At 58.9% G+C, this 14,477-nt stretch overlaps 1 protein-coding gene across 1 annotated transcript; it reads left to right on the top strand.

The window, feature by feature from the left end:
- The first annotated feature begins 263 nt into the window (after nucleotides 1-263).
- On the top strand, nucleotides 264-12,973 carry UNC93B1 (unc-93 homolog B1, TLR signaling regulator). Its single transcript, XM_003273950.3, is given in 12 exon segments — nucleotides 264-463; nucleotides 613-754; nucleotides 1,237-1,390; nucleotides 4,743-4,904; nucleotides 5,118-5,250; nucleotides 5,976-6,069; nucleotides 6,606-6,730; nucleotides 7,570-7,752; nucleotides 8,186-8,201; nucleotides 8,204-8,458; nucleotides 10,272-10,390; nucleotides 12,215-12,973. Coding segments are annotated over 12 exon segments (1,791 nt in total). The 5' UTR covers nucleotides 264-367; the 3' UTR covers nucleotides 12,527-12,973.
- Nucleotides 12,974-14,477: the final 1,504 nt, after the last annotated feature.

Below are 14,477 nucleotides of genomic sequence, written 5' to 3'. Positions count from 1 at the left end.
AGGCTTTGTATTACTCAGTAATTCCGCCATGGCCCTGGGGGTGGTGCCAAGTATTTCTGTTTTACCATCGAGGAAACTGAGGAAACCGAGGCACAAAGAAATGGAGTTAATTCCTAAAGTCACAGGGCCAGGAAGTGGCTGAGTGGGGATTCGAACTCACACCCCAGAGGGCACACACAGGCATGCCCCTGCACACACACACACACACACACACACACACACACACACACACACACGTGTCCTGGAGGAGGCGGCCCGCAGGGCGGGACAGGGCGGGGCGGGGGCAGGTCCGGGCAGCCGGGAGGAAGTGGCCGGGCGGTCGCAGGGGCTCTGGGGCCCCCGCCGCGAGTCCGCAGTCGTTCGGGCCATGGAGGCGGAGCCGCCGCTCTACCCGATGGCGGAGGCCGCGGGGCCGCAGGGCGACGAGGACCGGCTCGGGGTCCCGGACGGGCCAGAGGCCCCGGTGAGCGGGGACCCGGAGCGCGAGGCGCGGGGGTCCCCTATGGGCCAGGGTCTCCCGGGCGGGGGCGGGGCGGGCCGGGGGGCGGCGGGCACCGGGGGACACGGGTTCGGGGCTCGATCGCGGGTGCGAGCGGCGTGCGTGGCCCGCAGCTGGACGAGCTGGTGGGCGCGTACCCCAACTACAACGAGGAGGAGGAGGAGCGCCGCTACTACCGCCGCAAGCGCCTGGGCGTGCTCAAGAACGTGCTGGCTGCCAGTGCCGGGGGCATGCTCACCTACGGCGTCTACCTGGGTAGGTGCCGCGAGGGGACCCGGGACGGCCCCGCCCGCTCCCAGCCCGGCCCGGGAAACAGAAACCGCCTGCCGCCGCCTCCCGCCCGCTCTCACTTCCCCTCCGCTGCGCTCGCAGCTGCAGCCACGGCCCCCCGCGGCGGGGGTGGGGTGGGGGGGTCAAGTAGCGCAGCGTCCCCGGGTCCCAGCCAGAGCCTCGGTGTGGGTAGGGGGCGGGGGTCCGGGCTCCCGGACAGACCTGACACCTTCAGAATTGGAGGCCGGCGGAGCAAGGCGGGTGGGGGTCTGGGCGCAGCTGGCCAAGTGGCCGCGGGCTGGCAGAAGGCGTGGCGCAGCCCCGGACCCCCGCTGTCCTGAGGGGCGCTGTCAGCGGGAATGCCTTCGGTGATTGGAGCTCCCTGCGAGGCCTGCATGCCATCTTCTGCTCGGTGGCGGCCAGAGCCAGGCTGCTTCCAGCACCGCCGCTCCCTGTCCTGTCCCCAGGCCTCCTGCAGATGCAGCTGATCCTGCACTACGACGAGACCTACCGCGAGGTGAAGTATGGCAACATGGGGCTGCCCGACATCGACAGCAAAATGCTGATGGGCATCAACGTGACGCCCATCGCTGCCCTGCTCTACACACCTGTGCTCATCAGGTGGGCGCGGCTGCTCCCGCGGGATGCTGCGGTACTCCCATCTCGGAGGGGTACAGAGGCCGGCGGGCCAGGAGGTGTCCATCTGCCGGGGCGTTTGTGGGGGGGAGGGAGCAAGGGAGAGGTTTTTTCCTCCCCGGAAGCCTGAGAGTGAAGGGCGTGAAACTCGGATTTGGGGAAGGAAACAGGAACTTTGCCTCAGGGCACATTTGGTTTCCAGCAACAGATTCACACGGGCTGAGCTCCCTCCCAGCTTGCCTGGGCCTCACGTGGCGTCCTCCTCCTTACCTCCTTGGAGGCCTCCCCCTCGTTACCTCCTTGGAGGCCTCCCGGAACCACTGTGGCCTTCAGGGTTGGGGCTGTAGAGTTAGGGGCTTCTGATTGGTCAGCAAAGTCCAGGCACCCTTGCCTGGCCCAGTCGCTGTGACTGGTGCTGAGGGAGTGTTTCTCACAGACAGGCATGGCTGGGCAGGTGCCCCGGAGCTCTCCCCCAGATCTGAACCCTGGAGGTTTGTGGTTCAGCCTCCCCATCACCGGTCCACAGTACCCTCCCTGATGGGACCTGGAGACCAGTGGACAAATTAGGTGAATTTGAGCTCTCTCATCTTTAAAACAAACAAACAAACAAACAACAAAACAACAACAAAAAACTCCATTTAAACAAAAATTTGAAAATTTAAAACATCTCCAGTTGCACAGGCAGGATTAGAATAACTGAAATCATAAAAAAGAAACCCCGTCTAAGCCCTCCAGGAAATCGGCTACCCATGCTGTCCCACCACCATGCGTGGATTACATTCACATCTTTGTCCCCAGAGCACGTGTGTGTGGATGTGCCCGTGTGTGTGTGTGTGTGTGTGTGTGTGTATGCAAGTGGGCTATGTTCGCTTTTGCTTGCTTACTTTTTTTTTTTTCTTTGAGACAGACACTTGCTCTGTCACCCAGACTGCAGCGCAGTGGGGTGATCTCGGCTCACTGCAACCTCTGCCTCCCAGGCTCAAGCGATTCTCCTACCTCAGCCCCCTGAGTAGCTGGGATTACAGGCGCCTGCCACCCGGCTAATTTTTGTACTTTTAGTAGAGATGGGGTTTCACTATGTTGGCCAAGCTGGTCTCGAACTCCTGACCTCAAGTGACCCGCCTGCCTGGCCTCCCAAAGTGCTGGGATTACAGGCATGGGCCATAGTGCCCAGAGCTTGCTTCCTTCTTTTCACTGAGCATATCTTAGCCTACTCTACAGCCTTCACAGTTACGACTTTGCAATGGTGGCATCTTCTGCAGATACAGTGGCACTGAACAGTGGCTTGGAATTGAATACTGCAGTTCCTTCTGTGCTTACAGCTGTTTCTTTGTTTTCCTTTTAATTATGTGTTTACTTATTTTATTATTATTATTATTTGAGACAGAGTCTCACTCTGTCACCCAGGTTAGAGTGCAGTGGCACGAACACAGCTCACTGCCTCCTCAACCCCCACACACTGGGCTCAAGCAGTCCTCCCGCCTCAGCCTCCCGAGTAGCTGGGCCTACAGGCGCACGCCTTCACACCCGGCTGATTTTTAAAGTATTTGTAGCGATGGGGAGTTGCTATGTTGCTCAGGCCGGTCTCGAATTCACCTGCCCCAGCCCTACAAAGTGTTGGGATTACAGGTGTGCGCCACCACATCCAGCGCTCCCCCAATTTTTTAAACAATTATTTTTCCTAGGATATATTTTCAGCAATGTCTTTACTAGGTCAAAGCCATACGAAAGGCTTTATGGCTATCACTTCTATTAATAGCAGTGAACTCTTTTCTCCTGTGTGCTGGGCACTTTATTTTACTTATTTATTTTTATTTTTACTTTTTTTTTGAAATGGAGTCTTACTCTGTCACCCAGGCTGGAGTGCAATGGCACAATCTCGGCTCACTCCAATCTCTGCCTCCCAGGTTCAAGCGATTTTCCTGCCTCAGCCTCCCGAGTAGCTGGGATTACAGGTACCCGCCACCACGCCCAGCTAATTTTTTGTATTTTTAGTAGAGACGGGGTTTCACCATGTTGGCCAGGCTGGTCTCAAACTCCTGACCTCGTGATTCACCCGCCTCGGCCTCCCAAAGTGCTGGGATTACAGGCACGAGCCACCACGCCCAGCCGTGCTGGCACTTTATAAGCGTAATTTCATTCCCAAGAATTTGAGGAAGCTGCTCTAATCTTAGACATGAAGAAACCATGGTGTTAAACAACTTGCCCAGGTCCCACAGGCGGTAACTGGCAGACTGAAGGCTTGAACCCTGGTAGAGGGACTCAAATCCACATGTTCACCCCCTGCCAAAGCTACCAGGCTGCTTTCCCAAAGGGTTATGCCAGTGTGCGTGACCACTGGCTATATGTGCCACTTTTTTTGAGCAATCTTGCTGTTGCCCAGGCTGGAGTGCAGTGGCATGATCTCAGCTCACTGCAACCTTCGCCTCCTGGGTTCAAGGGATTCTCCTGCCTCAGCCTCCCAAGTAGACAGGATTACAGGTGTGCACCACCACACCCGGCTAATTTTTGTATTTTTAGTAGAGGTGGGGTTTCACCATGTTGGCCAGGCTGGTCTCAAACTTCTGACCTCAGGTGATCCGCCCACCTCCACCTCCTAAAGTGCTGGGATTACAGACGTGAGCCACCGTGCCCGGCCTATATGTGCCACTTTCAAACCACATCCTCACCAGTGGTGAACGCACATTTTTACTGGCATTTTTACTCAAGGGGCGTAAATACAGAAAACTTGAAGATATCAGTAGTGGTTTTTGGCCTGATCAGCCTCCATGGCCTGATTGGGCCCTCATCCTGTCACTCACCAAGCCCCTTCTGTTGTCACTGTGTGACCTTTTCCCAGACCCAGAGAGGAGGAAACTTCCTGACTGACCACCATGGTTCGTAAGAGCAATGGACCGGAGGCAGGGGCGCCGGGACTCCGGCTCTGCTGCTCCCAGCAGTGGGGCCTCTTCCTCTCTCTTCTAGCCTGAGTCAAGCCCCTGGGCCCTACAGACACAGTGCATGAACTTGGGAGGAGAAGGGGAATGGGAGAATCAGAGAGCCCAGAACACGCATGAGGGCTGGTTACACCCATGGGCCACTCTCCATCCTCACAGTGGTGATGACAGGCCTGTGGTTTGGGCTCTGTGCCCATATTACAGCTGGGAAAACTGAGGCACAGTAGCTTGCCTGAGGCCACTCAGCAAGTCTGTGTATCTGATATTCCATCTCAGCGCCCTTGACTCTCTCTACCTCACATAGCCCTGTGAGCTGGGACCTGCGGTTGTGGCCCCGTTTGGCTTCAGGCCACAGTGGTCCAGCAGGCCCGTGGTGCCAGCATCTCTTCCACTGTCCGCAGGTTTTTCGGAACGAAGTGGATGATGTTCCTGGCTGTGGGCATCTACGCCCTCTTTGTCTCCACCAACTACTGGGAGCGCTACTACACGCTTGTGCCCTCGGCTGTGGCCCTGGGCATGGCTATCGTGCCTCTTTGGGCTTCCATGGGCAACTACATCACCAGGTGAGCTTAGTGGGCAGCAGAGCAGGAGGCTGGAGGACCTGGCCAAGCCTCCACTTTATTGCCAACTTTGGCTGGGGGACCACGGGAAGCCCCTTCCGCCCTCTAGGCCTCAGTTTCCTCACACCAGGGCTGATCTGCCCCAGCTCTGGGTGCGAGACACACAGGAGTGGCACAGGTCGGGCTGGGGAGAGCCTTCTCTCCTTTGTGGTTCAGGATGGCGCAGAAGTACCATGAGTACTCCCACTACAAGGAGCAGGATGGGCAGGGGATGAAGCAGCGGCCTCCGCGGGGCTCCCACGCACCCTATCTCCTGGTCTTCCAAGCCATCTTCTACAGCTTCTTCCATGTGAGTGCCACGTGGGCCATTGTTGGGTGGCAGGGGCAGACCCACACATTGGAGCCCATCCACAGTCTGAACCCTCTAGTCCCACTTTCCTTTCTTTTATTATTGTTATTTTTAAGAGGCCTGGTCTCACTATGTTGCCCAGCTGGCTTTGAACTCCTGGGCTCCAGTGATCCTCCCACCTTGGCCTCCCAAGTAGCTGGGACTACATGAGCACACCACTGTATCTGCTCCACCTTCATTTCTTTTTCTTTCTTTCTTTTTTTTTTTTTTTGGTGGGGTGGGGGGCAGGGTCTTGCTCTGTTGCCCAGGCTGGAGTGCAGTAGTGCAGTCATGGCTCACTGCAACCTTAAACTCCTGGGCTCAAGTGATCCTCCTACCTCAGCCTTCTGAGTAGCTGGCATCATATGCGTGTGCTACCACACCCAACTAATTTTTTATTTTTTGTAGAGATAGGGTCTTACTATGTTGCCCAGGCTGCCCATCTTCCTTTCTTGAGCCCACCCCAGCTTGCTCATCCATAGAGATAGAGATCTCATCTGCCCTTGTCCACAGTCCTGGCCAGGAGGAGGTCTTCCTCATTGGGCGGCCCTGTAACCACACTACTCCCAGAACTGGGAAGGCCCCTGTTCCCCCAAGGCTGTGCCTGGACCCCTCCCCAGACCATGCCTGTGTCCCCTGCCTGGCTCTGTGCCTGAGTCTGGTCCCAACTGCCCTCGTTTCCACAGCTGAGCTTCGCCTGCGCCCAGCTGCCCATGATTTATTTCCTGAACCACTACCTGTATGACCTGAACCACACGCTGTACAACGTGCAGAGCTGCGGTTAGTCCTTGTGGGGGCTGGGGAGGAGTCCCCAAAGCCTGCTTACTTCCCCAGCAGACACTGGGCCTTCACTCACAGGATTCAGGGCTGGCAGCCCAGTGCCCCACGGCTCTGGTGGGCAAGACACAGGGCCCTGTAGGAGTAAGTAGTTAGGACATCTGACCCAGCCAGGAGAGTGGGTGGGCAGGGAAGACTGCCTGGAGAAGGCACCATCTGGGCTGAGGCTGCCAGTGGGATCTTTCTTGGGGCCAGGCAAACAGTCAGAGCTCAATCAGTGCAGGGGTTGTGTATGGAAATGTGAGGTGGACTCAGCCTTGGGGCAATAGGTGGGAAGCAGGGGGAAGATGCCCCTTTCCCGGGGAACACCCAGCCCAGTGGCCCAAACCTCCAAACCGCTCTCGAAGGAACCCTGCCCTTGCTCTCACTCACCCGCCCCTCCACCGCGCCTCCGCGGCCTGCGTGGCTCCACCCTGGCGACTGGGTTGACTGCGTGCCCTACTCTCTGCTCAAGGTGCCCTCACCCCCACCCTTCCCAGGCACCAACAGCCACGGGATCCTCAGCGGCTTCAACAAGACGGTTCTGCGGACGCTCCCGCGGAGCGGAAACCTCATCGTGGTGGAGAGCGTGCTCATGGCAGTGGCCTTCCTGGCCATGCTGCTGGTGCGGCCCGGGATGGGGGCAGGACAGTCCGTGAAGCAGAGTGTGGGTCTGGGGACCGAGTCTGCGAGAAAGGGTCTGGATCGGATGGCGTGGCCTGGGTCGGGTTGTGGCCTCGGGGCGGGCCGTAGGCCTGGGAGCGCGATCTGAGTTGGGGAGCTAGGGCCGAGTGCTGCAGAGCGGGCATGAGGCTCGGAGGCGGGGCTGAGGCCTGTGGTCCGAGGCAGGGGTGGGAATCCAGAGGCCAGGGGCAAGAGGGAACAGGCTTGGTCCACAGTTTCGAGCTGGAGACAAGATCTTAGAGGACTGACTGAGACCTGTGAGGGGCTTGGGGACAGGACCAAGGGTGAAGGCCGGAAGGTATGGCTCAAGCTGGAAGTGGTGCTGGAAGGCAGAACTAAGGCGTTGGCATGGCTGCAGCCTGGCGATGGAAGTGGGAGGCAAGGCCCAGTCTGTGGCTGTGTCAGGGCGGGGCCTAGTGCTGGGAGGCGGGGCCGAAGTCTGTGGGTGTGTCCGAGGGGCGGGGACTAGCCTGGAAGGCGGGGCTGAGGTCTGGGGCGGGGCTGAGAAGGAAGGCTGAAGTCTATGGATTTGTCTGAATGTGAGTTGTGAAGTGTGTGTATGTGAGAGAGAGGGGATGGCGCCTTGGGCTGGGAGGCAAGACCACCGTCTTTGGGAGTGTGGTGGCGTGGCTTTGTGCTGACAGGCGGGGCCTTGAGCTGGGAGGCGGGACCGAGAGCTGGGGCAAGGCCCAGGCTTGTGGTGCACCTGAAGGGCGGGGCTGAAGCCTGGAGGCCAGGCCTGGGCCTGGCTGGCCGCCCCTTCAAGTAATGGGTTCGCAGGTGCTGGGTTTGTGCGGAGCCGCTTACCGGCCCACGGAGGAGATCGATCTGCGCAGCGTGGGCTGGGGCAACATCTTCCAGCTGCCCTTCAAGCACGTGCGTGACTACCGCCTGCGCCACCTCGTGCCTTTCTTTATCTACAGCGGCTTCGAGGTGCTCTTTGCCTGCACTGGTATCGCCTTGGTAAGTACAGCCTGCATAGGATTGCCCGATAAAAGACAAGATAGCCAGGTAAATTTGAATTCAAGTAAACAACCAATAATTTTTAATTACATGTGTAAGTGTGTACATGTATATCCCAAATATCCCCCTCCTGCTTTCTCTTCCTTCTCTTACCCCCATCCCCCTTTACCTTGGGCAAGTTATTTTAACTTCTCTGAATCGAAATGGGATAGCACCCACAAAGTGTTCAGTTCCTTGTGGGGTACAGCCCATGGTGTCTAGGGACACTCCAAGCATTTTCACACCTGCCCTCAGAACCTTCCCCTGAGCCTTGAAGCGAGGTCAGGCAGTCCAGGAGGGTAGGGTGTGGCCTAAGGAACACCTCTTGTGGGGAGGGCTGAGGCCGGGGTCTGGGCTGTTCCGGACTTCAACGCTCCCCCTTGTCCCCCCGCAGGGCTATGGCGTGTGCTCGGTGGGCTGGAGCGGCTGGCTTACCTCCTCGTGGCTTACAGCCTGGGCGCCTCAGCCGCCTCACTCCTGGGCCTGCTGGGGCTGTGGCTGCCACGCCCGGTGCCCCTGGTGGCTGGAGCAGGGGTGCACCTGCTGCTCACCTTCATCCTCTTTTTCTGGGCCCCTGTGCCTCGGGTCCTGCAACACAGCTGGATCCTCTATGTGGCAGCCGCCCTTTGGGGTGTGGGCAGCGCCCTGAACAAGACTGGACTCAGCAGTGAGTATAGCTGTGGGCACTGGGGGGGCAGGGCAGGGGGCTTTATGGCTAGCTCTGGGTGGTTGGCTGGACATAGACATCCCAGGGACAGATACGGGGTCCCATGGTCACATAGGGTCCTGTGGACATGGCAGAGGCAGGTGGGGCTTCCTGTGGACAGTCCGGGGGTGGAAGGGAAGTCTCATGGACACACTGGGGACAGATGGGTAGGGCGTGGGCACCCTGGAGACAGGTATAGAGGTTCCACACCATGGACATTCTGTTAATACCCCAGGGCGGGCACAGGGCCCCATCAACACTGGAGGGTCAGTGTGAAATCTCGTGACTACACAGGGCAGGTGTGGGGCTCTGTGGACACCCCTTAGGGGCAGTGTGAAAAACACATCAGGGATTCTCCCTTTTCATACCAGGGGACAGGGCTTACCCTGGCATGGTTTTCGTGACACTTGGAGCAGATGTTTTGGTCTCTGCCTCACAGAGCATGTGGTAGGAGTAAGTGGCCTGGTGTACATCCATGGCATAGATACAGACATGGGCCTTTGTATACAGAGGAGCAGGCCTGCAGCCCCAACCCAGTCTGCTCAGTACCAGAGTGCAGGCCCCAGGTCTGGGCTGCTGGGGAACAGGGCCCTGTTTGCAGAAGGCAGCGGGTGGGCCCATGTTCAGCTGCAGGATGCTCCCTGCCCACAGACGGGCACAGGCAGTGACACACAACTAGCACACATGGGCACAGTCCTGTGGGGCATCCACGTCAGTGTCTGTTCTGATGGGCCGAAGCTGTGAACAGTTTTGAACGTCATCCTTGGGGGTGTGGAGTGGCAGAGGTCATGCCTGCTGCCGGCAAGGCAGAGGCTGGCTCGGTGTCTCTGTCTGTAGCAGGGGCTGGAGCCTCATACTGCACCACAGTCTCTTGGCCATTTTGCCCAAGGATAGCCAATTCTGGGCAGAGTCCAGCATGGGTATGTTGGACCCATGTTGTGCCCTATCTGGTCCTGGCATCCCCTCTGCCCAGCTCCATATCCCATCTCCTCCTTGTGAACCCCGGGGGCTCCTTGTCTCTTCATAGCAGCACTGTGGGGGTAAAGTCACCCTGCAGGGCCCCAAGGCAGGAGTGTTCATATCCTGAGTGCCTGGCAAAGGTGTAATAGTGGCCCCTATGATTTGGCAGGTGCCATGCCCATTTTCTCACTTTAGAACTTCAGAACACAGCATACAATAGGCATAAGCTCATCTCACCATTGGGAAAAGCGGCTCTGGGGAGTTAAGTACCCAAATCACCCACAGAGCCAACATTACAGTCCTGAGAACGAGTGTGCATCTCCTGACTCCCAATCCATTACTCTTTTTGCCCACCCTGGGAGGACTCATTGGAAAGGAAGCCCCCTCTCTATGCTTAGTTTCAGGTTTGATTTGCAGAGTTGGCAGCTGCAAACAGTTTGATCTCTCTAGTCCCGGCTGAGGAGGAGAAACAGCGCCTGCAAGCTTGGCACTGCACACCTGGGGTTGGGGACAGGACATGACTAAGCACAGAGCTTTCTTCTTTTGAGGCCACGCATGTGGTGCGGAGCAGGACCACCTGCATCCACACAGCCCGGCGCACCTGTTCCTACTTCTGCTTAGCGTGTGAGCGGTGTGGTGACCAGGGTCTCCACCAGGGGGCAGGCCAGGACCGGCTCACAGCACTTTCTAGGCGCTCTCTGGTCCCAGGCTGGCACCCCATACAGGGCTTAGTAAAGTTCATAGATGGTAGCTCGGAAGCCCCAGGCCCCAGGTGACACCTCTCCCCTGCCTGCCCTGTACTGCCTGCCTGCAGCACTCCTGGGAATCTTGTACGAAGACAAGGAGAGACAGGACTTCATCTTCACCATCTACCACTGGTGGCAGGCTGTGGCCATCTTCACCGTGTACCTGGGCTCGAGCCTGCACATGAAGGTGAGACTCGGCAGGGTTGGGGGCCCCATGCCCAATGACAGGTACTTCCTTAGCCCCTGCCCTGGCTTCACAGCTTCCTAAACGCTACCCCTTCCCAAGCCAGTCTCTGGGCCGAGGCCCCATTCCTGCAGCTCCCTGGGTGGCCCTCAGCACCCCACTTACTGGCCCACCTCCAGCCAGTCTCAGTTTGCCCATCTCTGAGGGGATTTGTGGGTGCATCACAGCCATCCTGTGGGCTGTTTGGTACCCTGTTCACCAGATGTTGGGTCTGTCTCCCTTCATGGCCTGAAGGGGAGCAGGCCCCTCATGCTCTGCTCCCAAAAGATGGTGGCTCGGTCTAGCAAGTCCCAGTTGCTAAACATTTTTTAAAAATAGAACTAAAGGCTGGGCACGGTGGCTCATGCCTGTAATCCCAGCACTTTGGGAGGCCGAGGCGAGTGGATTGCCTGAGGTAGGGAGTCGGTCAGTGGATTGCCTGACCGACATGGTGAAACCTCGTCTCTACTAAAAATACAAAAATTAGCCGGGCGTGGTGGCAGCTGCCTGTAATCACAGCTACTCGGGAGGCTGAGGCAGGAGAATTGCTTGAACTGGGAGGCGGAGGTTGCAGTTAGCCGAGACCAGGCCTTGACACTCCATCCAGCCTGTGCAACAACAGCAAAACTCCGTCTCAAAAGAAATAAATAAATAAAAATAAAAATAGAACTAAAAATAGCAGGGAGTGAGCCGGGAGCAGTGGCTCATGCCTGTAATCCCAGCATTTTGAGACGTGAGGTGGGCGTATCACCTGAGGTCTGGAGTTCGAGACCAGCCTGGGTAACAGGCTGTGAAACCTGTCTCTACTAAAAACACAAAAATTAGCTGGGCATGGTGGCGCGTCCCTGTGATCCCAGCTACTCTGGAGGCTGAGGCACAAGAATGGCTTGAACCTGGGAGATGGAGGTTGCAGAAAGCCAAGATCGCACCACTGCACTTCAGCCTGGAGGACAGAGTGAGACTCTGTCTCCCAAAAAAAAGAAAAAAAGAAAAAAGAAAAGCAGTGAGCGGGTTGGGCATGGAGGCTCACGCCTGTAATCCCAACACTTTGGGAGGCTGAGGCAGGAGGATTGCTTGAGGCCAGGAGCTCAAGACCAGCCTGGGCAACATAGGAGACCCTGTCTCTACAAAAAAATTTAAAAATTAGCTGGGCGTGGTGGCGCGTGCCTGTAGTTCCAGCTACTTGGGAGACTGAGGTGGGAGGATGGCTTGAGCCTGGAAGATTGAGGCTGAAGTGAGCATGCCACTGTGCTCCAGCGGTGGGTGGGGGGAGGGAGGGAGGGGAGGCGGGGAAAGGGAGCGACCTTGTCTTGAAAAAAGAAAATAGCAGGAAGTATGCATACAGATATGTGTGTATGTACTGAGCTATGATGTAAAATCATTCCTGACTGCGGGTTATAGTCAAAACCCCATGAAAAGCATCACTACAGCCCACGGGTGTGTCAGAGACACAGTGTTGTGAGCCCTGGGAAGGCAGGGCCTGTGGCCAGCACTTTATCAACACTGGCACATGCACCCTATGAGGCAGAGGGATTTGCATTGTCCCCTTACAGCGTGGGACACTGAGGTCGCCAGGGGCATGGCGACTGTAAGGGACAGTGCTGGATGTGAGCCTCGCCTGCAGGAGGCGGTCCAGGAAGGGTGGGTGGAGGGGCTGGAGAAGTTGAGGGCCGCGTGGCCCAGGAGGCTCCCGGAGGAGGGAAGGGCCTATCTCAGCGAGGGGCATAGGCGGGGAAGGTGCGGGGCGAGGCGGCCGCGGGTCCCTGGCATCCCTCTCCTTACGCCCAGGCTAAGCTGGCGGTGCTGCTGGTGACGCTGGTGGCGGCCGCGATCTCCTACCTGCGGATGGAGCAGAAGCTGCGGCGGGGCGTGGCCCCGCGCCAGCCCCGCATCCCGCGGCCCCAGCACAAGGTGCGCGGTTACCGCTACTTGGAGGAGGACAACTCGGACGAGAGCGACGCGGAGGGCGAGCATGGGGACGGCGCGGAGGAGGAGGCGCCGCCCGCGGGGCCCAGGCCTGGCCCCGAGCCCGCTGGACTCGGCCGCCGGCCCTGCCCGTACGAACAGGCACTGGGGGGCGACGGGCCGGAGGAGCAGTGAGGGGCCGCCTGGTCCCCGGACTCAGCCCCCCTCCTCGCCGGCCTCAGTTTACCACGTCTTAGGTCGGGGGGACTCCCTCCGAGTCCCGCGCTGTCTTCAAAGGCCCCTGTCTCCCCTCCCCCACGTTGGGGACGCCCCTCCCAGAGCCCGGGTCACCTCCGGGCTTCCGCAGCCCCCTCCAAGGCGGAGTGGAGCCTTGGGAACCCCTCGGCCAAGCACAGGGGTTCGAAAATACAGCTGAAACCCCGCGGGCCCCTAGCACGCGCCCCAGCCCCGTAGCAGGGTCAGGGTCTTCTTGCGACCCGGCCCCACTCCAGATCCCTCCAGCTCTCGGCCACAGACCCGGGCCACGTGTGAGCGCGCTTTGCAGCTCCTATCCCCAGGGTCCTCCGAGAGCCACGATTTTTTACAGAAAATGAGCAATAAAGAGATTTTGTACTGTCCTGACTGGGGAGTCCCAGGCCGCGGGGGACGGAGCGCCCCTGGGGTGCACGCCCGGCTGGCCCGGCCTCTGGGCGCGGTGGGGCCGCGGGGTGTGGGGAGTGCAGAGCCTCACTGGGGGCGGGGCGAAGTGTCCTTAGGCCCCGCCCACCAGTCAGTCCTCCCTTCTGAGGCCCCGCCCCCCCTTACATGCCTGCCTTTGCCAACCCCAGCCAGGAGAAAGGAGCGGAGGAGCGGCTGGCAGAGACCTCGACAGAGGAGGGTGTGACGGCGTTCCTGGTCCCCCATGGGTCCAGAGGGCGGGACAGACTCCGGAGGCACACCCTCCAGGGGCCTGTGTAGGAATCCTCGGCCCTCCAGCGACCACCCCCGCGTCAGACAGGGTCCACTTCTGAGCCACGGTGGGGTCACCCTGTGCCCAGTAGGGGCCTTGGAAGTGATAGTTGGAGGCCAGGTACGCTCGGTTACTACCCTTTCCCCGCTACAGCCTCAGCTGCGATGCCCACGAGAAACAGGCTGGTGAAGGGGCAGACCCCCTACAAGGCCTGAAGGTGCCGTTCCTCCACCCGCTCCTCTTGTGGCCAGAGGAGAGGGACACCCCCGCCATGAAGAGCTCTGAACGGTTGGGTGAGGACAAGTGGGGCCGCGGGAGGGCCATGGAGCCCCCAGCTGCATCCCAGCAGGCCCGGGGCTGGCCCACACCGTTCCTCACTCCCCACAGCCACTCTACCCCTGACTTTGGCGAGACCCTCGTCGGTACCTCCAGGCTCCATGCCTGCCTCAGCATCGCTCTATGGATTCTCCCAGCCCTAAACTGTGGCCCCATCTCTCCTCTCTGCCCTCATGTGAGTTTGGTTCTTGAAGCCTCTAGTGGGCCCTGGGGCCAGACTCTGTGGCCTTGGACAGGGAGTCTCCCATCTGAGCCACAGGTTCCTTCTCTGTTGAGTGTGTGAGGGAACATGTTGGAGCCCTTAGTGTGGCGGCTGCAAGCGCCCCAGGCCCTGTAAGAAACACAAAAGGGTGCGGCGGGAGACTTGACATTTTCTAAATCTGGGAGGGAACGCTGCCTGCCTCACGCCGACCTTCAATGACAAGCAGACTCAGAAGCGGTCCGAGGTGCCACCATAGTCTGGGTGAAGGCCAGTGCTGTGTGCTTCCAGTTCCCCCTCGGCATCTGTAGACTGAGTGTTCTCTGGAGGTGGCTGGCGACATCCTCCAGGCAGGCTCCAGCAAAACCAGTCGGAGCTGGGCGACCTGACGCTCGGATGATTCACCTCTGAATGCAGGGCAAGGTGATATTTGGAAGGGTGTGGGCCCCTGGGATGCTGGGCAAACGGGGAGCGGATGCCTGGATAGTGGGCCCACAGCTCTTCCCAGTTCAGAGTCAATTCTAATGTCCATGGTGCCAAGGAACAGAGGCTCTGGTGTTGAGCAGACTTGAAGGTGATCCGGGCACATGGAGTGGTCACTCAGGGGCTTGGCTCCTGGCTGTGCTCTTCCTATCTGGGCA

This window comes from Nomascus leucogenys, chromosome 4, assembly GCF_006542625.1.
Source record: "Nomascus leucogenys isolate Asia chromosome 4, Asia_NLE_v1, whole genome shotgun sequence".
Taxonomy (NCBI): Eukaryota; Metazoa; Chordata; class Mammalia; order Primates; family Hylobatidae; genus Nomascus; species Nomascus leucogenys.
This window is presented reverse-complemented; position numbering and strand designations above follow the sequence as displayed.